The 24,899-nt window shown below is 47.7% G+C and overlaps 1 protein-coding gene across 1 annotated transcript in view; it reads left to right on the top strand.

The window, feature by feature from the left end:
• The window catches only part of DOC2A (double C2 domain alpha), a 142,385-nt gene that overhangs the window by 51,224 nt on the left and 66,262 nt on the right, over window positions 1–24,899 (top strand). The window contains exon 4 of the mRNA XM_068243785.1: window positions 19,893–19,967. Coding sequence (XP_068099886.1) covers window positions 19,893–19,967 — 75 coding nt within the window. The remainder of the gene's footprint in view (window positions 1–19,892; window positions 19,968–24,899) is intronic.

The raw sequence follows: 24,899 nt of genomic DNA on the forward strand, positions 1-24,899 counted from the left end.
CCATCTCTGTGTCAGAGTCTGGCATACAGGGGCTTCTCACATATCTGCCCTCCCATCTCTGTGTCAGAGTCTGCCATACGAGGGCTTCTCACATATCTGCCTCCCATCTCTGTGTCAGAGTCTGCCGTACAAGGGCTTCTCACATACCTGCCATCCCATCTCTGTATCAGAGTCTGCTGTACGAGGGCTTCTCACATATCTGCCCTCCCATCTCTGTGTCAGAGTCTGCCGTATGAGGGCTTCTCACGTATCTGCCTCCCATCTCTGTGTTAGAGTCTGCTGTACGGGGGCTTCTCACATAGCTGCCTCCCATCTCTGTATCAGAGTCTGCTGTACGAGGGCTTCTCACATACCTGCCCTCCCATCTCTGTATCAGAGTCTGCTGTACGAGGGCTTCTCACATACCTGCCCTCCCATCTCTGTATCAGAGTCTGCTGTACGAGGGCTTCTCACATATCTGCCCTCCCATTTCTGTATCAGAGTCTGCGGTACGAGGGCTTCTTACATATCTGCCTCCCATCTCTGTATCAGAGTCTGCTGTACGAGGGCTTCTCACATACCTGCCCTCCCATCTCTGTGTCAGAGTCTGCGGTACGAGGGCTTCTTACATATCTGCCTCCCATCTCTGTATCAGAGTCTGCTGTACGAGGGCTTCTCACATACCTGCCCTCCCATCTCTGTGTCAGAGTCTGCCGTACGAGGGCTTCTCACATATCTGCCCTCCCACCTCTGTGTCAGAGTCTGCTGTACGAGGGCTTCTCACATACCTGCCCTCCCATCTCTGTATCAGAGTCTGCTGTACGAGGGCTTCTCACATACCTGCCCTCCCATCTCTGTATCAGAGTCTGCTGTACGAGGGCTTCTCACATATCTGCCCTTCCATCTCTGTGTCAGAGTCTGCTGTACGAGGGCTTCTCACATACCTGCCCTCCCATCTCTGTATCAGAGTCTGCTGTACGAGGGCTTCTCACATATCTGCCCTTCCATCTCTGTGTCAGAGTCTGCTGTACGAGGGCTTCTCGCATATCTGCCCTCCCATCTCTGTGTCAGAGTCTGCCGTACAAAGGCTTCTCACATACCTGCCCTCCCATCTCTGTGTCAGAGTCTGCTGTACGAGGGCTTGTCACATACCTGCCCTCCCATCTCTGTGTCAGAGTCTGCAGTACGAGGGCTTCTCACATATCTGCCCTCCCATATTAACCTTATTGGGTTTCCGCCCTCCCCATGCAGTCTCACTTCTCAGGCTGCAGCCTCACACAATGCAGACATTGGATGGGGAGGGGAGTGTTGGAGCCGTGACAGGTGATAGAAGGAGATCTGTGCCAGGCCTGGCATGTATGATATCGCCCAGCCATGTTGTGCGGCGCCAGCAGCGTGCCGCAGTGTATACGTTTCTCATTGTGCCTTCAGTGCTCTTACATCATATTGCGAAGATGAATCTGCTTATTATTATTCCCCATCTCCTCTCCCCGGCTCTCCTCGCACCGCAGCTGCCATAAAGTGGCGCGCGCCTCTCTGTACTGCAGCTGCCATATTGCCGAACGCTCTCCGCTAATCGCCGATCGTTCTCAAGCTGTTTACTGCAGTCATTCAGCTGATAGCCAAGCCATTACAGCCATCTTCTGCCTGCATATTGTTAGCCTGCTGCTGTGTGTCTGACTATCAGATGTATAAAGTGTCTATTGTCCCCCTGCCCTCCTCACTGTCACCACAGACACCCCTCTACCCCTCTACCCAGACACCCCTCTACCCATAGCTAAAGTGACACGAAAGCAAAAAAAAAAAAATGCATGATATAATGAATTGTATGTGGAGGGGGCTAATGGCACTTTGAACTTCCCTGCAGTAACATCTAATTTGAAGTTGTCTTTCATGGTTTCTTTGATGTATTAGTGCTTCAGAAAATAGCATTGCTCTCTGACTAAATTAGTCACAGAGCTCAGAGAAGCTCTTTTGCATCGACAACAAGTGAAGTTTCTTAACTCTTCCTGTACTGGAAACAATATGAGACTCATATCTCTATCTATCTACTAATGTTCTATTTCTTAGCTGTACTACACATACAATTCATTATATCATAAGTTTATTTTCACTTTAGATTCCCTCTAAGGAGCTCAGGGTATCAGAGTATCACATTGAACCCCTAAACAAATGTATAACAGTAGAGAAGCAACACCAAAACCTGGCAAGGATGGCCACAGTGTCAGAGAGGTATTATTATTTAATATTTACCGTATATAGTGCAACATGTTCTGCAGCACTTTAAAGAGTACATAGCCATGTCACTGACTGTCCTCAGAGGAGCTCACACTCTAATCCCACCATAGTCATAGTCCAATGTCCTACCATATTATTATTATGTATTTATACAACACTGACATATTCTGCAGCACTTTACAGATCACATACATAGCCATGTCACTGACTGTCCTCAGAGGAGCTCACAATCTAATCCTACCATAGTCATAGTCTAATGTCCTACCATACAATTATTATTATTATTTATTTATATAGCACTGACATATTCTGCAGCACTTTACAGATCACATACATAGTCATGTCACTGACTGTCCTCAGAGGAGCTCACAATCGGATCCTACCATGGTCATAGTCTAATGTCCTACCATACTATTATTATTATGTATTTATATAGCACTGACATCTTCCGCAGCACTTTACAGAGTGCATAGTCATGTCACTGACTGTCCTCAGATAAAACTCACAACAACAAGGACTCGGCACCAATGGGGGGGGGAGGTTGGGGGCGGGGTTCTAAGTGTTAGGCACCATCCAGGGGAGGTTAAGGATTAGGCACCACTGGGGGAGTAGGGGTTAGGTACCGCAGAGGGGGTAATGGGCTAGGGATGGGGGGGGGGGGAGGGTTAAAGGTTAGGCATCGGTAGGGGGTGGGTTCTGTGTCACAGAAGGTTTAGCTTAGGTTATAGTAAAATATTGGTAGACATTACTGATATTTTACAATGCAACGAGGTTCACAGACAGGACAGTGCCAAGACATTGGTCCTCACAGTTTCCTGTGGGAGGGGTTTCACCACAATATCAGCAATACAGAGCCCCCTGATGATCCGTTTGTGAAAAGGAATAGATTTCTCATGTAAAAGGGGGTATCAGCTACTGATTGGGATAAAGTTCAATTCTTGGCTACAGTTTCTCTTTAAGTCCATCATTAAGCACTCCCCCTCGTAGGGATGGCAATAGTGTATCTGGGCGCCCATCCCTCCGCTGTTTGCAAACTGAGATTAGCAGCTTGTGGTGCGCCAGGCAGCATCTCAGAGCGCCAGGATCGGGGGAGATCCTTTGTGCGGCATCTGGTGCCAGCCTGCTGTCAGACGGGCCCGCGGGCGCAGCTTCCGTACCGCGCTACTAATCTGCGCCTCCAGCCACACGGTTTTCATGTAATTGGAGAGAACCGTCAGAAAATAACAGCGAATTCCTGGCAGATCTAATGTGAGGAGGAGGATTGTCTAATGCCCTGTGTGGCCTCACAAGACAATATTCCACCCACACATCGCTGCTAAGCCTGCGCAGGCTCTCGACTTCTCTCTCTCAATCAGAGAAGATTCCTTTCACCCTCGTTGACTCTGGCCTCCGCTTACTAAGCTAGTCTTCAGATCTGTTTTCTGTAGTTTTTTCAAAGGTGTTGTTATTGAAATCACGAATTATGACAAGTCAAAGGCGAGCTATTGAATAAACTCACAATAAACAACATGGTTTCACTGAAACAGGGAGACACCCTTAGAGCAAGCCTTAAAGTGAATGGGAACCGCATTTAAAAAAATTAGACAAATACCCAAGGAGAGGGAGGGCTCTGGGTCCTATAGAGCCTTCCCGCTCCTCTCCTGGTCCCGTCGTTCCAGTGCTGGCTCGCCCGGTAGCAGTATGACTAAATTAGTCACATACTGCTTTACCCGGCCGAAGGAGGCTTCAGAAGTCTTCAGGGGGCCCGAGTGCTCCTAAAGGAGGGCGGCCCTTTACTGCACCTGCGCAAGCACGCTCTCTTGCACGCTCACGCCTGTGCAGTATGGAGCCGCACGTCTTCGGGAGGACACGGCTCCCAAAGACTTCCAAATACCCTTTTGGTGGGGGATTGAAACGGGGGGGGGGGGGGAGCCAGCACATGATAGAGAGCACCGAGAGAGGAGACGGAAGGCTCTATACAACCCAGAGCCTTCCCTCTCCTTAGGTAAGTATTTGCTTCTTTTTTTTTAAACTGCGGTTCCCATTCACTTTAACCATCTTAGCGGTATGGACGAGCTCAGCTCGTCCATCACCACCGATGGCTGCCGCTCAGGCCCTGCTGGGCCGATTTCCATCAAATAAAGTGCAGCACACGCAGCCGGCACTTTGCCAGCCGCGTGTGCTGCCCGATCGCCGCCGCTCTGCGGCGATCCGCCGCGAGCAGCGGCGAAAGAGGGTCCCCCCAGCCACCTGAGCCCTGCGCAGCCGGAACAAATAGTTCCGGCCAGCGCTAAGGGCTGGATCGGAGGCGGCTGACGTCAGGACGTCGGCTGACGTCCATGACGTCACTCCGCTCGTCGCCATGGCGACAGGAGAAGCCAAACACGGAAGGCTGCTCATTGCGGCCTTCCGTGTTACTTCTGGCTGCCGGAGGCGATCGGAAGAACGCCTCCGGAGCGCCATCTAGTGGGCTTTCATGCAGCCAACTTTCAGTTGGCTGCATGAAATAGTTTTTTTTTTATTTAAAAAAAACCCTACCGCAGCCGCCCTGGCGATCTTAATACAACGCCAGGGTGGTTAAGCAACAAAACGCACGATATAATCAATTGTATGTTTAGTACAGCTAACAGAGTAACCAAGCAGCTCGAGGTAACCCAAAGCACTCGGAACGTATAGGGGGATAAACACGACCGAAAAGCCCTCCTACTAATAAGCAATACTTGGAGTAATTTGCCTTCTTAAAACAGAAGGAAACTTGCAATAATTCAGCTATAAGTGAACATTTGTGGTTACCCACAATGCACTGCTACTGAATATGCAAATTACCCCTTTTCCGCCCTTGTAAGCCAGGCTAGCATCCAGAACCGCTGGTGTATAGCAAGCCTATAGCTTTAAATTTTACACAGCCATATCAGCCCCACATGCAGACAGCCTGTTTCTGACTTTTGGTCCTCATCAGTACAGCTAAGAAATAGCACATTAATAGCACAGATATGAGTCTAATATTGTTTCCAGTACAGGAAACGTCACTAGTTATCTACGCAGAAAAAGTTCTCTGAGCTCTCCGACTCATTTAGCTAGAGAGCAGTGCTATTTTGTGAAGTAATTATACATCAAAGAAACAGCAAAACACAACTTCAGATAAGATTTTACTGCAGAGAAATGCAAAGGGTCATTAGTAGTGATGAGCAAATCCGATCCGGATGCTACTCGGATAGTAGCTATCCGGATTTCTCCCAGTAATGCACTGCGGCCTGGGCGGGGGATTTAATCCTTACCTATCATGACGTCTTCTTCGTCCGTCCCTCGGCGCCTCCCACGATGCGCTCCACTCCGGCGTCACGTGACTAAAAAACACTTCCTCCTTCCGGGTTGAAGGAGGAAGTGTGTAGTCACGTGACGCCGGAGTGGAGCGCATCGTGGGAGGCGCCGAGGGACGGACGAAGAAGACGTCATGATAGGTAAGGATTAAACCCCCCGCCCAGGCCGCAGTGCATTACTGGGAGAAATCCGGGTAGCTACTATCCGAGTAGCATCCGGATCGGATTTGCTCATCACTGGTCATTAGTTCTGCTCTGTTTCATAGTTTAAAATGCAGAGTGTTATTAAAAAAAAAAAAAAAAAAAAAGCTATACACCTGAAAATGAAAATGTCAGACTTTTTTCTTTGCTACTAATATTCTATTCCTTATCCGCATTAAACATACAATTCATTATATCATACTATTTTATTGCTTCAGTGTCACCAAAGCGAACGTGTAGCGAAAAACACTATGATATAATTAATTGTAAGTGTAGAGTCCCATGTTTTTATTTTCCGTTATATAGGTTTTTTTTTTCACAACATTGCATCATTTTGTCACAGTTGCAGTTTCTAACGAACACTCTGTCTTTGAAACTATAAAACAAAGCAGAAATAACGACCCTTTGAACTATCCCAAAGTAAAACGTTATCTGAAGCTGTCTCTCACTGTTTCTTTGCTGATTAAGTGCTTCAAAAAACTGTATTCAGGTGGAATAGCTCAGAGAAGCTCTTTTGCATCAGTAACAATTGAAGTTTTTTAACTCTTCCTGTACTGGAAAACAATATGAGACTTTTCTTTGCTCTAATTTTCTATTTCTTAGCTGTATTACTCATACAATTCAATATGTCATAAGTTTATTTTTGCTTCAGGTTTGCTAGAAACTTGTTTCAGGTGTTTGATTCTAAAGGTACCCATACACTACGTCGATTTTCCGCCAATATATAGCAGATTCAATCACTGTGATCGAATCTGCTGTGAAATCATCAGCAGCAATGTTGACCGATTTCCATCCGAAATCAATCGATTCAGTCGATCTGTCCAGGCGGAAAATTTAATTGGATCGCCGGCCCGGCGGGTCGGGAGTGCATCGTTAGCGGCATTCGATTCAGCGACGACCAACGCAGCAATACATCACCAGTTCCACCGACGTGAGTCCCTGCTGTCTCTCACTTCATGTCCTGTCCTGTGAGAAGGGGAAGTTCAAACAGTAGAGCGCCCTCTACTGTCTGAACTTCCGCTTGGGACAGGAAGTGAAGAGGAAATGCAGAAGAAGGCTGGCCGGAGAAAGGGACAGCACGAACCCGGGGATTCGCGCCGGCAGACAGGTGATGTATTGCTGCTGGCCGCGGGAGCAGGAGGCAAGTGGCAGCTCCACAGGCTGTTCATCAATTTCATGCTGAAATTGATTCAAAATCTGTGTGCAGTTTACAGGCAGCCAATAGATCCCTCTCTTATCAGATTCAGGCAGAGAGGGATCCAGGGGCGTAACTAGAAATCACTGGGCGCCCCTGTAAAAAATTGGATGCCACCCTGTTTTGGGGGCAGGAGGGGTCACTGTTCTGAGAGACTGACAATTGTTCTAATGACTGCATCTGCTCAGCCACTGATAAGGAATCATACCAACAAAGTTTTGCAAACAAAGATTTGTAGACAGTCCGTATTCAGTCTTCAGCAGGGTCTTGTGTACAGCGCTGCTCTACCCCCAGCCTTCCTACCCCTCCCCAAGTGCTGTGTACTGTAGTGATGGTGGAGAAGTCTGCAGAGCCCCGCCCCCAGCCTTCCTACCCCTCCCTAAGTGCTGTGTACTGTAGTGGTGCTTGAGGAGTATGGGTACGGAGAGAAAAAGCTGTCTGCTCTCTGCACAATTGTTCTAATGACTGCATCTGCTCAGCCACTGATAATGAATCATACAAAGTTTTGTAGACAAAGATTTGTAGGCAGTCTTTATTCAGTGTGCAGCACAGGGGCGTAGCAATAGAGGTCGCAGCGGTCGCATGCGCGACTGGGCCCGGCTCCTGAAGAGGCGGGGGAGGGGCCCGGGGGGGCCCATGTCTTTTTGTAGTGGCCAGGACTGAGTGCGGCCCGTGCGCCGTGAGCGCTATTGGGAGGGGGGGGGAGCCGCAGCCGCGGGGAGGGCAGCCCGACCTCTCCCTCCCTTCCTCTCCCCGGGCCCCCCCCCCCCCCCTCAGATGCAGAGTGACGCGCACGGAAGCGCTGTAGGCTGAAACTCACCTCCGTCCCTGCGTTCCAAGCGCCGCTGATCTCCTCTCGCTGTATAGATGTTGTTACACACTGCTTCCGGCTAAACAGGAAGCAGTGTGTAACAACATCTATACAGAGCGGGAGGAGACCAGCGGCGCAGGGACGGAGGTGAGTTCTGCCTACAGCGCTTCCGTGCGCCGCGCACTCTGCATCTGAAGGGGGGGGGGCCCGGGGAGAGGAAGGGAGGGAGAGGTCGGGCTGCTCTCCCCGCAGCTGCGGCTCCCCCCTTCATTATGGGGGGGGGGACCTACCTACCTACCTACCTACCTACCTAATCCTGGGGGGCAGCTACCTACCTATCTATCCTGGGGGGGGGGGGCAGCTACCTAATCTAACCTATCCAGGGGGGCAGCTACCTACCTAACCTGTCCTGGGGGGGGCGGCTACCTACCTAACCTGTCCTGGGGGGGCAGCTACCTACCTAACCTATCCTGGGGGGGCAGCTACCTACCTAACCTATCCTGGGGGGGCAGCTACCTACCTAACCTATCTGGGGGGGGGGCAGCTACCTAATCTGACCTATCCTGGGGGGCAGCTACCTAATCTAACCTATCCTGGGGGGCAGCTACCTAATCTATCCTGGGGGGCAGCTACCTAATCTAACCTATCCTGGGGAAAGCTACCTAATCTATCCTGGGGGGCAGCTACCTAACCTATACTGGGGGGCACCTACCTCATCTAACCTATACTGGGGGGCAGCTACCTAATCTAACCTATACTGGGGGGCACCTACCTATCTAACCTGGGGGCACTTACTTGTCTAACCTGTATTCGGGGCACCTAGCTAGCCTATACAGGTGGTAACTATACTGGCTACCTATATTGGAGGCACCTACCTAACTAACCTATACTGGGGGCACCTACCTATCTAACCTATGCTGGGGACAACTATTCTGGCTACCTATATTAGAGGCACCCACCTAGCTAACCTGTACTGGGGGCACCTATCTATCTAACCTATACCGGCGGCGCCTGCCTATCTAACCTATACTGGGGGCAACTATACTGGCTACTTATGCTGGAGGCACCTACCTGGGTAACCTATACCGGGGGCAACTATACTGGCTTACCTATGCCTGGCTACCTATACTGGGGGGACCTATAGCTGGCTATAGGGATTTGGATATGTGTGTGCGTCGGGTGTTGCCGGGGGAGGGGGGCTGCTGTTGCCGTGGGGGGGGGGGGGGGGCCCACATCCAGATTCCGCATCGGGGCCCAGAGGTTTGTAGCTATGCCACTGGTGCAGCAGGCTCTTGTGTACAGCGCCCAGCCCCCAACCTCACCACCTCTCCCAAGTGCTCTGTACTGTAGTGACGCTGGAGAAGTCTGCAGAGCCAGTTCTGCAATATCAGAGGAGGACAGAGTGAGTGTAATAAGCTGAGGCTGGGAGCACACTCGTCTTTCATTTTTCTGTGAGTGTTTTCTGCTCACCATGTATGTCTGTAAGTGTGAAAACATGCACGTTTTATCACAGAAGCTAATGTAATTGATAGAGAAAATGTGTGCAGTGCTTTACTGCTGTCAGTTTTATCTGCATGGGGAAAACACATTCAAGTGTGCACAGGCCAACTGAAAAACACGGGTTCTCAGTTTACCTGTGCAGGAAGTGAGGGGGGCACCATACAAAGTTTTGCAAGGGGGCACAGTGATTTCTAGTTACACCTCTGGAAGTAAGTATGTCAGTTTCCATATCCCTCTCACTTTAGGTTCGCTTTCAGTGTTGTACGACCTCATTTAGCCCACCCCAGTCGTGTGGCAGTTAGTATGGCAGTACTGCTGATCGCTACGTGACTCTGGAGTCAGTGCGCCGGTTGTCTCCAAGCTGTTGTCCGTTGTTGGTTTAGACGAGGAGTGGTTTCATGTCACTCTTATCCCTTAATCCCTGATTCCTCTGTGAAATTAAATCCACAGCAGGTATTACCCATAAATCCCCCATGGACAGTCTCAATCCGATAAGCCTGTTAGTGACACAGATCTGCCTCATGTCAGAGCCAATGCGGGACTGCCGGGAGCAAAATGTAGGTTAGTATAGCCCATTCATAAACTGCCACAGTCACGCGTGAGTTCTTAGACTCTTCTGTGGCATCCAACACTAAAACAAACAAGACCACTGCAAGGGGGGCAGGGCACCTTAAAGCCTCCGCCCCTCCTGAAACCCCACCCCCTTTACTTATCCTACTCAACAACCACTCCCACAGCGCAGAGTATATCAGGAGAGATAGAGGGGGGAGCAGAGTCATCCAGCAGCACACAGTATATCAGGAGAGGAGAGTTAGATAGAGGAAGGAGCAGAGTCCTCTCCAGCAGCACAGAGTATATCAGGAGAGGAGGGGTAGATAGAGGAAGGAGCAGAGTCCTCCAGCAGCACAGAGTATATCAGGAGAGGAGGGGTAGATAGAGGGAGGAGCAGAGTCCTCCAGCAGCACAGAGTATATCAGGAGAGTTACAGGAAGGAGCAGAGTCCTCCAGCAGCACAGAGTATATCAGGAGAGGAGGGGTAGATAGAGGGAGGAGCAGAGTCCTCCAGCAGCACAGAGTATATCAGGAGAGGAGAGTTAGGTAGAGGGAGGAGCAGAGTCCTCCAGCAGCACAGAATATATCAGGAGATGAGGGTTAGAGGAAGGAGCAGAGTCCTCCAGCAGCACAGAGTGTATCAGGAGAGGAGAGTTAGATAGAGGAAGGAGCAGAGTCCCTCCAGCAGCACAGAGGATATCAGGAAAGGGGTTAGATAGAGGAAGGAGCAGAGTCCTCCAGCAGCACAGAGTATATCAGGAGAGGAGAGTTAGATAGAGGAAGGAGCAGAGTCCTCCAGCAGCACAGAGTATATCAGGAGAGGAGGGGTAGATAGAGGAAGGAGCAGAGTCCTCCAGCAGCACAGAGTATATCAGGAGAGGAGAGTTACATAGAGGAAGGAGCAGAGTCCTCCAGCAGCACAGAGTATATCAGGAGAGAAGAGTTAGATAGAGGAAGGAGCAGAGTCCTCCAGCAGCACAGAGTATATCAGGAGAGGAGAGTTAGATAGAGGAAGGAGCAGAGTCCTCTCCAGCAGCACAGAGTATATCAGGAGAGGAGAGTTAGATAGAGGAAGGAGCAGAGTCCTCCAGCAGCACACAGTATATCAGGAGAGGAGAGTTTGATAGAGGAAGGAGCAGAGTCCTCCAGCAGCACAGAGTATATCAGGAGAGGAAAGTTAGAGGAAGGAGCAGAGTCCTCTAGCAGCACAGAGTATATCAGGAGATGAGGGTTAGATGGAGGGAGGAGCAGAGTCCTCCAGCAGCACAGAGTATATCAGGAGAGGAGAGTTAGATAGAGGAAGGAGCAGAGTACTCCAGCAGCACAGAGTATATCAGGAGAGGAGAGTTGGATAGAGGAAGGAGCAGAGTCCTCCAGCAGCACAGAGTATATCAGGAGAGGAGGGGTAGATGGAGGGAGGAGCAGTTTCCTCCAGCAGCACAGAGTATATCAGGAGAGGAGAGTTAGATAGAGGAAGGAGCAGAGTACTCCAGCAGCACAGAGTATATCAGGAGAGGAGAGTTAGAGGAAGGAGCAGAGTCCTCCAGCAGCACAGAGTATATCAGGAGAGGCAAGTTAGAGGAAGGAGCAGAGTCCTCCAGCAGCACAGAGTATATCAGGAGAGGAGGGTTAGATAGAGGAAGGAGCAGAGTCCTCCAGCAGCACAGAGTATATCAGGAGAGGAGGGTTGGATAGAGGAAGGAGCAGAGTCCTCCAGCAGCACAGAGTATATCAGGAGAGGAGAGTTAGAGGAAGGAGCAGTGTCCTCCAGCAGCACAGAGTATATCAGGAGAGGAGAGTTAGATGGAGGGAGGAGCAGAGTCCTCCAGCAGCACAGAGTATATCAGGAGAGGAGAGTTAGAGGAAGGAGCAGTGTCCTCCAGCAGCACAGAGTATATCAGGAGAGGAGAGTTAGATGGAGGGAGGAGCAGAGTCCTCCAGCAGCACAGAGTATATCAAGAGAGGAGAGTTAGAGGAAGGAGCAGAGTCCTCCAGCAGCACAGAGTATATCAGGAGATGAGGGTTAGATAGAGGAAGGAGCAGAGTCCTCCAGCAGCACAGAGTATATCAGGAGAGGAGAGTTAGAGGAAGGAGCAGAGTCCTCCAGCAGCACAGAGTATATCAGGAGAGGAGAGTTAGATGGAGGGAGGAGCAGAGTCCTCCAGCAGCACAGAGTATATCAGCAGAGGAGAGTTTGATAGAGGAATGAGCAGAGTCCTCCAGCAGCACAGAGTATATTAGGAGAGGAGAGGTAGATAGTGGAAAGAGCAGAGTCCTCCAGCAGCACAGAGTATATCAGGAGAGGAGAGTTAGATAGAGGAAGGAGCAGAGTCCTCCAGCAGCACAGAGTATATCAGGAGAGGGGAGTTAGATAGAGGAAGGAGCAGAGTCCTCCAGCAGTACAGAGTATATCAGGAGAGGAGAGATAGCGGAAGGAGCAGAGTCCTCCAGCAGCACAGAGTATATCAGGAGAGGAGAGTTAGATAGAGGAAGGAGCAGAGTCCTCTCCAGCAGCACAGAGTATATCAGGAGAGGAGAGTTAGATAGAGGAAGGAGCAGAGTCCTCCAGCAGCACCGAGTATATCAGCAGAGGAGAGTTTGATAGAGGAATGAGCAGAGTCCTCCAGCAGCACAGAGTATATTAGGAGAGGAGAGGTAGATAGTGGAAAGAGCAGAGTCCTCCAGCAGCACAGAGTATATCAGGAGAGGAGAGTTAGAGGAAGGAGCAGAGTCCTCCAGCAGCACAGAGTATATCAGGAGAGGAGAGTTAGATGGAGGGAGGAGCAGAGTCCTCCAGCAGCACAGAGTATATCAGCAGAGGAGAGTTTGATAGAGGAAGGAGCAGAGTCCTCCAGCAGCACAGAGTATATCAGGAGAGGAGAGTTACATAGAGGAAGGAGCAGAGTCCTTCAGCAGCACAGAGTATATCAGGAGAGAAGAGTTAGATAGAGGAAGGAGCAGAGTCCCCCAGCAGCACAGAGTATATCAGGAGAGGAGGGGTAGATAGAGGAAGGAGCAGAGTCCTCCAGCAGCACAGAGTATATCAGGAGAGGAGAGTTAGATAGAGGAAGGAGCAGAGTCCCTCCAGCAGCACAGAGTATATCAGGAGAGGAGAGTTAGATAGAGGAAGGAGCAGAGTCCCTCCAGCAGCACAGAGTATATCAGGAGAGGAGAGTTAGATAGAGGAAGGAGCAGAGTCCCTCCAGCAGCACAGAGTATATCAGGAGAGGAGAGGTAGAGGAAGGAGCAGAGTCCACCAGCAGCACAGAGTATATCAGGAGAGGAACGTTAGATAGAGGAAGGAGCAGAGTCCTCCAGCAGCACAGAGTATATCAGGAGAGGAGAGTTTGATAGAGGAAGGAGCAGAGTCCTCCAGCAGCACAGAGTATATCAGGAGAGGAGAGTTAGATAGAGGAAGGAGCAGAGTCCTCCAGCAGCACAGAGTATATTAGGAGAGGAGAGGTAGATAGAGGAAGGAGCAGAGTCCTCCAGCAGCACAGAGTATATCAGGAGAGGAGAGTTAGATAGAGGAAGGAGCAGAGTCCCTCCAGCAGCACAGAGTATATCAGGAGAGGAGAGGTAGATAGAGGAAGGAGCAGAGTCCTCCAGCAGCACAGAGTATATCAGGAGAGGAGAGTTAGATAGAGGAAGGAGCAGAGTCCCTCCAGCAGCACAGAGTATATCAGGAGATGAGGGTTAGATAGAGGAAGGAGCAGAGTCCCCCAGCAGCACAGAGTATATCAGGAGAGGAGGGGTAGATAGAGGAAGGAGCAGAGTCCTCCAGCAGCACAGAGTATATCAGGAGAGGAGAGTTAGATAGAGGAAGGAGCAGAGTCCCTCCAGCAGCACAGAGTATATCAGGAGAGGAGAGTTAGATAGAGGAAGGAGCAGAGTCCCTCCAGCAGCACAGAGTATATCAGGAGAGGAGAGGTAGAGGAAGGAGCAGAGTCCACCAGCAGCACAGAGTATATCAGGAGAGGGGAGTTAGATGGAGGGAGGAGCAGAGTCCTCCAGCAGCACAGAGTATATCAGGAGAGGAGAGTTAGATAGAGGAAGGAGCAGAGTCCTCCAGCAGCACAGAGTATATCAGGAGAGGTAGATAGAGGAAGGAGCAGAGTCCTCCAGCAGCACAGAGTATATCAGGAGAGGAGGGTTAGATAGAGGAAGGAGCAGAGTCCCCCAGCAGCACAGAGTATATCAGGAGAGGAGGGGTAGATAGAGGAAGGAGCAGAGTCCTCCAGCAGCACAGAGTATATCAGGAGAGGAGAGTTAGATAGAGGAAGGAGCAGAGTCCCTCCAGCAGCACAGAGTATATCAGGAGAGGAGAGTTAGATAGAGGAAGGAGCAGAGTCCTCCAGCAGCACAGAGTATATCAGGAGAGGAGAGGTAGAGGAAGGAGCAGAGTCCACCAGCAGCACAGAGTATATCAGGAGAGGAACGTTAGATAGAGGAAGGAGCAGAGTCCTCCAGCAGCACAGAGTATATCAGGAGAGGAGAGGTAGAGGAAGGAGCAGAGTCCACCAGCAGCACAGAGTATATCAGGAGAGGAGAGTTAGATAGAGGAAGGAGCAGAGTCCCTCCAGCAGCACAGAGTATATCAGGAGAGGAGAGGTAGAGGAAGGAGCAGAGTCCACCAGCAGCACAGAGTATATCAGGAGAGGAACGTTAGATAGAGGAAGGAGCAGAGTCCTCCAGCAGCACAGAGTATTTCAGGAGAGGAACGTTAGATAGAGGAAGGAGCAGAGTCCTCCAGCAGCACAGAGTATATCAGGAGATGGGGGATAGATAGAGGAAGGAGCAGAGTCCCCCAGCAGCACAGAGTATATAAGGAGAGGAGAGTTAGATAGAGGAAGAAGCAGAGTCCTCCAGCAGCACAGAGTATATCAGGAGAGGAGAGTCAGAGGAAGGAGCAGAGTCCTCCAGCAGCACAGAGTATATCAGGAGAGGAGAGTTAGAGGAAGGAGCAGAGTCCTCCAGCAGCACAGAGTATATCAGGAGAGGAGAGTTACATAGAGGAAGGAGCAGAGTCCTCCAGCAGCACAGAGTATATCAGGAGAGGAGAGTTAGAGGAAGGAGCAGAGTCCTCCAGCAGTACAGAGTATATCAGGAGAGGAGGGGTAGATAGAGGGAGGAGCAGAGTCCTCCAGCAGCACAGAGTATATCAGGAGAGGAGAGATAGCGGAAGGAGCAGAGTCCTCCAGCAGCACAGAGTATATCAGGACAGGGGAGTTAGAGGAAGGAGCAGAGACCTCCAGCAGCACAGAGTATATCAGGAGAGGAGTGTTAGAGGAAGGAGCAGAGTCCTCCAGCAGCACAGAGTATATCAGGAGAGGAGAGTTAGAGGAAGGAGCAGAGTCCTCTAGCAGCACAGAGTATATCAGGAGAGGAGAGTTAGAGGAAGGAGCAGAGTCCTCCAGCAGCACAGAGTATATCAGGAGAGGAAAGTTAGATAGAGGAAGGAGCAGAGTCCTCCAGCAGCACAGAGTATATCAGGAGAGGAGAGTTAGAGGAAGGAGCAGAGTCCTCCAGCAGCACAGAGTATATCAGGAGAGGAGAGTTAGAGGAAGAAGCAGAGTCCTCCAGCAGCACAGAGTATATCAGGAGAGGAGAGTCAGAGGAAGGAGCAGAGTCCTCCAGCAGCACAGAGTATATCAGGAGAGGAGAGTTAGAGGAAGGAGCAGAGTCCTCCAGCAGCACAGAGTATATCAGGAGAGGAGAGTTACATAGAGGAAGGAGCAGAGTCCTCCAGCAGCACAGAGTATATCAGGAGAGGAGAGTTAGATAGAGGAAGGAGCACAGTCCTCTCCAGCAGCACAGAGTATATCAGGAGAGGAGAGTTACATAGAGGAAGGAGCAGAGTCCTCCAGCAGCACAGAGTATATCAGGAGAGGAGAGATAGCGGAAGGAGCAGAGTCCTCCAGCAGCACAGAGTATATCAGGAGCGGAGGGTTAGAGGAAGGAGCAGAGTCCTCCAGCAGCACAGAGTATATCAGGAGAGGAGAGTTAGAGGAAGGAGCAGAGTCCTCTAGCAGCACAGAGTATATCAGGAGAGGAGAGTTAGAGGAAGGAGCAGAGTCCTCCAGCAGCACAGAGTATATCAGGAGAGGAAAGTTAGATAGAGGAAGGAGCAGAGTCCTCCAGCAGCACAGTGTATATAAGGAGGGGAGAGTTAGAAGAAGGAGCAGAGTCCTCCAGCAGCACAGAGTATATCAGGAGAGGAAAGTTAGATAGAGGAAGGAGCAGAGTCCTCTCCAGCAGCACAGAGTATATCAGGAGAGGAAAGTTAGATAGAGGAAGGAGCAGAGTCCTCCAGCAGCACAGAGTTACATAGTTACATAGTTATTTTGGTTGAAAAAAGACATACGTCCATCGAGTTCAACCAGTACAAAGTACAACACCAGCCTGCTCCCTCACATATCCCTGTTGATCCAGAGGAAGGCGAAAAAACCCTTACAAGGCATGGTCCAATTAGCCCCTAAAGGGAAAAATTCCTTCCCGACTCCAGATGGCAATCAGATAAAATCCCTGGATCAACATCATTAGGCATTACCTAGTAATTGTAGCCATGGATGTCTTTCAACGCAAGGAAAGCATCTAAGCCCCCTTTAAATGCAGGTATAGAGTTTGCCATAACGACTTCCTGTGGCAATGCATTCCACATCTTAATCACTCTTACTGTAAAGAACCCTTTCCTAAATAAATGGCTAAAACGTTTTTCCTCCATGCGCAGATCATGTCCTCTAGTCCTTTGAGAAGGCCTAGGGACAAAAAGCTCATCCGCCAAGCTGTTATATTGCCCTCTGATGTATTTATACATGTTAATTAGATCCCCTCTAAGGCGTCTTTTCTCTAGACTAAATAAACCCAGTTTATCTAACCTTTCTTGATAAGTGAGACCTTCCATCCCACGCATCAATTTTGTTGCTCGTCTCTGCACCTGCTCTAAAACTGCAATATCTTTTTTGTAATGTGGTGCCCAGAACTGAATTCCATATTCCAGATGTGGCCTTACTAGAGAGTTAAACAGGGGCAATATTATGCTAGCATCTCGAGTTTTTATTTCCCTTTTAATGCATCCCAAAATTTTGTTAGCTTTAGCTGCAGCTGCTTGGCATTGAGTACGATTATTTAACTTGTTGTCAATGAGTACTCCTAAGTCCTTCTCCAAGTTTGATGTCCCCAACTGTATCCCATTTATTTTGTATGGTGCTAGACCATTCGTACGTCCAAAATGCATGACCTTACATTTGTCAACATTGAATTTCATCTGCCATGTATGTGCCCATATAGCCATCCTATCCAGATCCTGTTGCAATATGACACTATCTTCCTGAGAGTTAATGATTCTGCACAATTTTGTATCATCTGCAAAAATAGCAACATTGCTCACTACTGCATCTACTAGGTCATTAATAAATAAATTGAAGAGCACTGGACCCAGAACAGACCCCTGTGGGACCCCACTGCTAACAGTCTCCCATTTTGAGTATGATCCATTGACCACAACTCTTTGTTTTCTGTCCATTAGCCAGTTCCCTATCCATGAACACAGACTCTTCCCCAGTCCTTGCATTCTCAACTTTTGCACCAGACTTTTGTGGGGAACAGTGTCGAAGGCCTTTGCAAAGTCCAAGTATATCACATCTACAGCATTCCCAATATCCATATTAGCATTCACTACCTCATAAAAGCTGAGCATGTTAGTCAAACAGGACCTGTCTTTAGTAAACCCATGTTGATGCTGAGAAATAAGATTATTTTCTACTATGAAGTCATGTATAGTATCTCTTAGTAACCCCTCAAATAGTTTGCATACAACTGATGTTAAACTTACAGGTCTATAATTTCCTGGATCAGATTTTTTGCCCTTCTTAAATAATGGGAAAACGTGGGCTGTACGCCAATCCACTGGGACTCTGCCAGTTGCAAGAGAGTCACAAAAGATAAGATAAAGGGGTTTATCTATAACTGAACTTAATTCCCTTAGGACCCGAGGATGCATGCCATCCGGGCCAGGTGCCTTGTCTATTTTTAATTTATTTAGTCTTGCCTTCACTTCTTCCTGCGTTAAGTATTTAATATTACAGTTAGAAGATTGAGACTCTTCCGCCTCTGTAGTTTGCAACAGTGCTGTTTCTTTTGTGAAGACAGAAGCAAAGAAAGCATTTAATAACTCTGCCTTACCTTGGTCATCCACCATTGAGTTCCCATCCTCATCCTTTAGGAGTCCTATACAGTCAACCTTTCTTTTTTTAGAGTTAATGTACTTGTAAAACTTTTTTGGGTTAGATTTGATATCCTTAGCGATTTGTTTTTCAGCTTCAATCTTTGCCTGCCTAATTTCTTTTTTACAATTTTTATTGCACTCCTTATAATTGCTTAGTGCAGCCTCGGTCCCCTCCTGTTTTAAGACCTTATAGGCATTCTTTTTCCTCTTCATTTTATCTTTAACCTTTCTATTCATCCATAGAGGCCTTTTTTTATTCCTAGACATTTTGTTTCCATATGGGATATACATACTACAGTATTGATTGAGTATAAGTTTAAAAGCTTGCCATTTCCCTTCAGTGTCTTCCCCTTGTAGTACATTATCCCAGTTCACCAAACTTAGTGCCTGCCTAATTTGAGTGAACTTTGCTTTTCTAAAGTTCATAGTTTTAGTGGTCCCGCTGCCCCTTGGCCTATCAGTCACCAGCTCAAACGTTATCATGTTGTGATCACTATTTCCCAAATGTTCTTGAACCTGCACATTTGATACATTATCTGGTCTATTAGAAATGATCAGATCCAGTAACGCATTCCCCCTAGTTGGTTCAGTTACCATTTGAGTCAAGTAATTGTCCTGTAGTGCTGCCAGAAATCTGCTGCTTTTACCAGAATGGGTAGCCTCAATACCCCAGTCAATGTCTGGAAAGTTGAAGTCGCCCATAATTATGACCTCATTTTTACCTGCAGCTTTTTCAATCTGCTGTAGTAATCGCAGTTCTGCAGCTTCATTAATAAGAGGTGGCCTGTAGCATACCCCAATAAGCAATTGGCAACTTTTATTTCCACCATGAATATTTACCCAAACGGACTCCACATCTTCGCAATCTTCCTCCATCTCATCGTTGAGGACAGCTGTAAAAGAATTCTTAACAAAGAGACAAACCCCTCCACCTTTTTTCCCTGTTCTATCCCTCCTAAACACATTGTATCCTTTTAAATTAGCTATCCAGTCATGGCTTTCATCCATCCATGTCTCGGTTATTCCCACAATGTCATAGCCTTTGTCATTCAGAATGAACTCTAGTTCGTCTATTTTATTTGCAAGGCTCCGAGCATTGGTTACCATGCACTTTATATTTTTACCACCGCATTTACCAATTTTGTTTACCTGAAATGGGCTACTTGAATTTTTACCAACCTCCTTAATCTTTACACTGTCCCCACCCCCCTCTCCACCCTCCATAATGATAGGTTCCCACTGTCTTTTTACCTCATCTTGTCTATGTATTGAGACTTTATCCTCCCGCCTCCCCCCAGATCCTAGTTTAAAATCTCCTCCAACCGTTTAGCCATCTTCTCCCCCAATGCAGCTGCACCCTCCCCATTAAGGTGCAGCCCATCCCTGCTGTAGAACCTGTAGCCGACTGCAAAGTCTGCCCAGTTCTCCAGGAACCCAAACCCTTCCTTCCTACACCAATTTCTCAGCCACTTATTTAACTCCCTAAGCTCCCTCTGTCTCTCAGATGTAGCACGTGGCACTGGCAGTATTTCAGAAAACACCACCTTGGAGGTCCTTGCTTTAAGTTTATCTCCAAGTACCTGGAGTATATAAGGAGGGGAGAGTTAGAGGAAGGAGCAGAGTCCTGCAGCAGCACAGAGTATATCAGGAGAGGAGAGTTAGAGGAAGGAGCAGAGTCCTCCAGCAGCACAGAGTATATCAGGAGAGGAGAGGTAGATAGTGGGAGGAGCAGAGTCCTCCAGCAGCACAGAGTATATCAGGAGAGGAGCGTTGGTATACTTTACATATTTCCTTGAGCAGGAATCTTAATTAATAATTATAATAATAATAATAATAATAATTATGGGACAGATGTTTCTAATGTTACATGTTTGACTCTTTGTTTTGCAGGGTTTGAAGCCCATGGATTTCAATGGCCTGGCAGACCCCTACGTCAAGCTCCACCTCCTCCCTGGAGCATGCAAGGTACAGAGCACAGGCCACTCCCATTCTTTTTACCATCATGTGATGTCACAGGGCCAAGGCTTAGCCATTGCCTGGAGTGCCATTAGTCATGGGGGGCTCCATATCCCTGGATTAAGCCCCACCCCCAAATCAACACAATGGGCACGATTAGGATAGCCTAGGATAGTAAACAGTTCTCTAGAACTGTTCTGTCAGCCTACAGTGACCCCCTGCCGATATGGTATACTGTGTGTCAGTGGTACCCGAATTCTGCACACAGTGCATACCTCTACAGCATACATGTCAAACTCCAGCCCGCAGGCCAATTCTGGCCCTCAGAACCATTACATTTGGCCCTCAAGTGTTTTCCCCACTTTGCATTATGTTTGGCCAACTCTAGACCACCAGGGAAGCTATACTAGAGGTAAAACCCTAGATCACCAGGGAAGCCATCTGGGGGAGGTAGGTGGAAAGCACTAAACACAAGGGAACTGTATAAGCAAGGATGGGGCCTCTAGACACCAGGGAACTGCACAGGGGTTGGAGGGGGTGATTAGACACCAGGGAACTATATAGGGGAGGGTGGGGCCTCTAGACACCAGGGAACTGTATAGGGGAGGGTGGGGCCTCTAGACGCTAGGGAACTTTATAAGGGAGGAAGTTGGCCAGTAGACATTGAGGTTGGCCCGCGGCGAGTATGTCCCAGTGTACAATTTCGGCCCACTTTGTATTTGAGCGTTTTTTCAGGTCAGAGAAACATAAACGTTATTTACTCGCTTGTTGATTTAGCTGAGCTTACAATATCAAAATCACCAGAGAAATCGTCTGATAGGCCTATGCCTCCGTGCCCTGAATTCCTCACCCTCTGCTGTGCTCTAAATATACCATCTTTCAGTGTGCCCTGGATATGTACCCGCTCTGTGCCAGCTGCTCTCTGTGCCTGGCAAAGCAGGACGCGTTCAACTGCTCTACATTTCCTACTTAAGCCTTGATGCTGCTCTGAGACAATTGTTCCGCTTTCACTCGCATTAACTCGCTGCTCTCCCCATAGCGCGCTGCTGTGACCCCCCTCCTCCCCCTCCGCTCTGACTCGCAGCCACCGGGGCTCAGATTAATGACGCTATCTATGCGCTCGCTTAATAATGCCTCCCTGTTTGCTAATCTAATGAGACCCGCATCAGCAGCCACAATTTGGGTTCTCCTAGCCGTGCCTTGATCAATGCTAATCGAGTAACATTCGGCTCAGCGCTGTCTGGGGCTACTAAGGCGGGATGTGTGGTGGGAAAAAGCAAGGGGGTAGATAGCTGAGTGAACAAGCTGTGGTGATGCTAAAAATAACGATTTCGCCCTGACGTTTTTTCAATTGTTGACTCGTGTTTTATATTTAAAGAGAACCAGTCACAGACAGGTGGTTTTAGGTAAAAATTGGCCCCTTGCATTGTCTTGACATCTTCTGCTATCCTTGATAAGGATGACGAGCGCACAGATTTCTGGGAATGTCAGATTTCGAATTTTATTTCAGAAAATGGCACTTTTGAGTTGAAAGTCGGAACTCACGAAAATTCTTCTGATGTGTAAATTTTGAAAGTTAAAAGACCACTATGGTGGAAAAAGTAAGAAATTTTGAGGGAACCGACAGGTTTCGGACCACTCCATTTCCTCCTGGGGGATTCTCTATATTTTCAAAAGCATTTCCTGAACAGCAGTTGCTAAGTCGAAGGGCTCGTTCACACTAGGGGCGTTTTTTCCCTTTTATCAAGCGAAGGCGATTTTCAAAATCATCCATAAAACGCTTGTGCAATGAATCTCTGAGAAGGTTCATATCAGTGCGTTGTGCCCGCTTTGCGGTCGGCAAAGCGGTGCCTGTACCATCTTTGGGGCGTTTTTGCTATAATGGAAGGTATAGGAAAAATGCAAAACACTCATAAAATTACTTTGTGCAGCGAATACATGAGCATTTTTAAGAATAACTTCATTGTATTTATTCTTTTCCGGGTCAAAGAGTTCACTTCCTGACTTGCGTCAGGGAGTAAATGACAAAACCGCTCTGGAAAAGCACTTAGAAAAGCTCTTTTACCAGAAACACAGCGCGCAGTGGAGCGCCGGGAGGGGGGGGGGGGGGGGGGGAATTGCAATTTTGCAATTTAGGTGTGAGCGAGGCCGAAATGGCAAAATAGTGTGCAAGTGAGTAGGGAGGCTGGCTGGTATCTTACTATGTTGGCAGTTGTACTGCCGTTCAGGTAATGCTTTTGAAAACAAAGAAAACCCTGAGAATCTCTTATGAGGAGATGGACTACTCCAAAACCTGTCAGTTCTGTCAGGTTTTAAATGCTTATTTTTTCACTGGAGTGGTCCTTTCAGCAAAATTACATGTTGTTTTGCCCAAATCGCAGTAAAATGTGAATCTCTCCAGTTGGAAAGTGGAAAGAAATAAGGTTCAGACTGATGCTCCCGGGTATACCCCATATATTTAATTTGTTTTTCTAGGCTTCAACTGTCAGGCAGGGAGGACTCCTATGAGGCTGTCTCTTGTACTGCCTGACCTCATTGCTTCTGTCTCAGATCATTCCCTTTTCAAAACCCAACATATATACGTATATACTCGGATATAAGATGACTTTGTGTATAAGTCTACCCCAATATTTTACCCTCTTGAGCTGGAATTGTTTGATGACTCAAGTATAAGTCTATCCAGAAAAGTAGGAAAGTGTGCCATCATGAGTTTTAGTTATGCTGGCTTTAGCCAGGGGCATCTGTACAGCTTAGTTCATGCCCTGCCGCCCTCAGCTTAGTTTGTGCCCTGTCGCCCTTAGCTTAGTTTGTGCCCTGTCGCCCTTAGCTTAGTTTGTGCCCTGTCGCCCGGAATGGATCGGTACTTGATCCCTTGGGTGACAGAGATCCAGAAGACATCTGAAAGCGAGTGTGGATCGGGTACCGATTCCTTCTGGGCAACAGGGCACAAACTGGGCACAAAAAGCACAGTTGGCAAAAGAAGCTGAGAGACCATGAGGAGTTAAAGGGGCACTAAGGCGAAAAATTTTCAAATTTAAAATATGTGCAAACATAGACAGATAAGAAGTATGTTTGTTCCAGAGTAAAATGAGCCATAAATTACTTTTCTCCTATGTTGCTGTCACTTACAGTAGATAGTAGAAATCTGTCAGAAGCGACAGGTTTTGGACTAGTCCATCCCTTTATAGGGGATTCTAAGCAAGGTTTTTATTCTTTATAAAGATATTCCCTAAAAAGGATTTAAACAATGATGCTGGCCAGCTTCCCTGCTCGCTACACAGTTTTTTGGCAGTTGGACAGAGCAACTGCCATTCACTAAATGCTTTTGAAAGTAAATAAATGCCTGAAAATCCCACATGAAGAGAACCTGTCGCTTCTGTCAGATTTCTACTACCTACTATAAGTGACAGCAACATAGGAGAAAAGTAATTTATTGCTCATTTTACGCTGGAAAAAATGTACTTCTTATTTGTATATTTTTGCACATATTTTACATTTTACATTTTTGCCACAGTGCCCCTTTAAGAAAGTGTTTGGTTTACTTTTTTTTTTTTTTATAAAATGTCGCAATTCGCAAGTGTAAGCTCTCAGAAGGAAAATGTTCCATCACTAGAACAGGCTCACTGTGATACAAAGGTCAGGTTTTTCAAAAGTTACATTCAATTGAAAAAAAAAAGACAAATTTCTAATCTTCTTAAAAATTCACTAACTTCCAATCTTCTCAAAAAGCTAAGAGACTCCTTTCAGGGAGACACACGGTGCTTACTTTAAAGAGGCATAAAAATGTAAATAAATGGGGGCAAGAGTTGCGGAGCAAGTAAGTTTGGTGGAGTTTGGGGACCTGGTCATTTGGAGGTTCAGTGGCCTCAGTGCTGATAAGTGGTGAAAATGTTTAAACCTATTTTTTATTTTAGGCCAGATAACTCCTTTAAACCAAAACATAAAATGGGATCATAAACGGGGCCGGATTTTCCATAAGGCACTGTAGGCCCATGTCTACAGGCACCTGATGATGGAAAGGCGTCTCACTCCCTTCCCCAAGCGCCTCCATCTAGCCTTGCCAATGCAGAGTCCTGAGAGTAGTGTAATTGAGATGTTACAAAGCCAGGTCTCGGCATTCCACTGGCGAGATTTCCCTTCAGTCAGGGGCACCTCCAGTTACTTAAAGGGGCACTACAGTGAAAAACTGTAAAATTTAAAATATGTGCAAACATATACAAATAAGAAGTACATTTTTTTCCCAGAGTAAAATGAGCCATAAATTACTTTTCTCCTATGTTTCTGTCACTTACAGTAGGTAGAAGAATCTGACAGAAGTGACAGGTTTTGGACTAGTCCATCTCTTTATAGGGGATTCTCAGGGATATATTTATTTTCAAAAGCACTTAGTGAAGGCAGTTGCTCTGTCCAACTGCCAAAAAACTGTGTAGCAAGCAGGGAAGTTGGCCAGCATTATTGTCTAAATCATTTTTAGGGAATATCTTTATAAAGCATAAAAGCCTTGCTGAGAATCCCCTATGAAGAGATGGACTAGTCCAAAACCTGTCAATTCTATCAGATTTCTACTACCTACTGTAAGTGACAGCAACATCGGAGAAAAGTAATTTATGGCTCATTTTACTCTGGAAAAAATTTACTTCTCATTTGTCTATGTTTGCATATATCTAAAATTTTACAGTGTTTCGCTGTAGTGCCCCTTTTAATACTTGGGGGCATCTCTAGCTACTTAATGCTGAGGTTACCTCTGGTTACCGAATACTAAGGGGCACCTGTAGCTACCTATGAGTGGCAGGGAAGTAAGGGAGGATTGATAGCTGGACCGGCCAGCACGGTTGTGATGCGGCTCGGCGGAGGGGTTTTTAGGTTCATGGAGGGAGCCATGACATCTGTGCCTATAGTCTCCTGTGAGGTAAATCCAGGCCATAAATACTGTATTATGTA

This window comes from Hyperolius riggenbachi, chromosome 7, assembly GCF_040937935.1.
Source record: "Hyperolius riggenbachi isolate aHypRig1 chromosome 7, aHypRig1.pri, whole genome shotgun sequence".
Classification (NCBI taxonomy): domain Eukaryota; kingdom Metazoa; phylum Chordata; class Amphibia; order Anura; family Hyperoliidae; genus Hyperolius; species Hyperolius riggenbachi.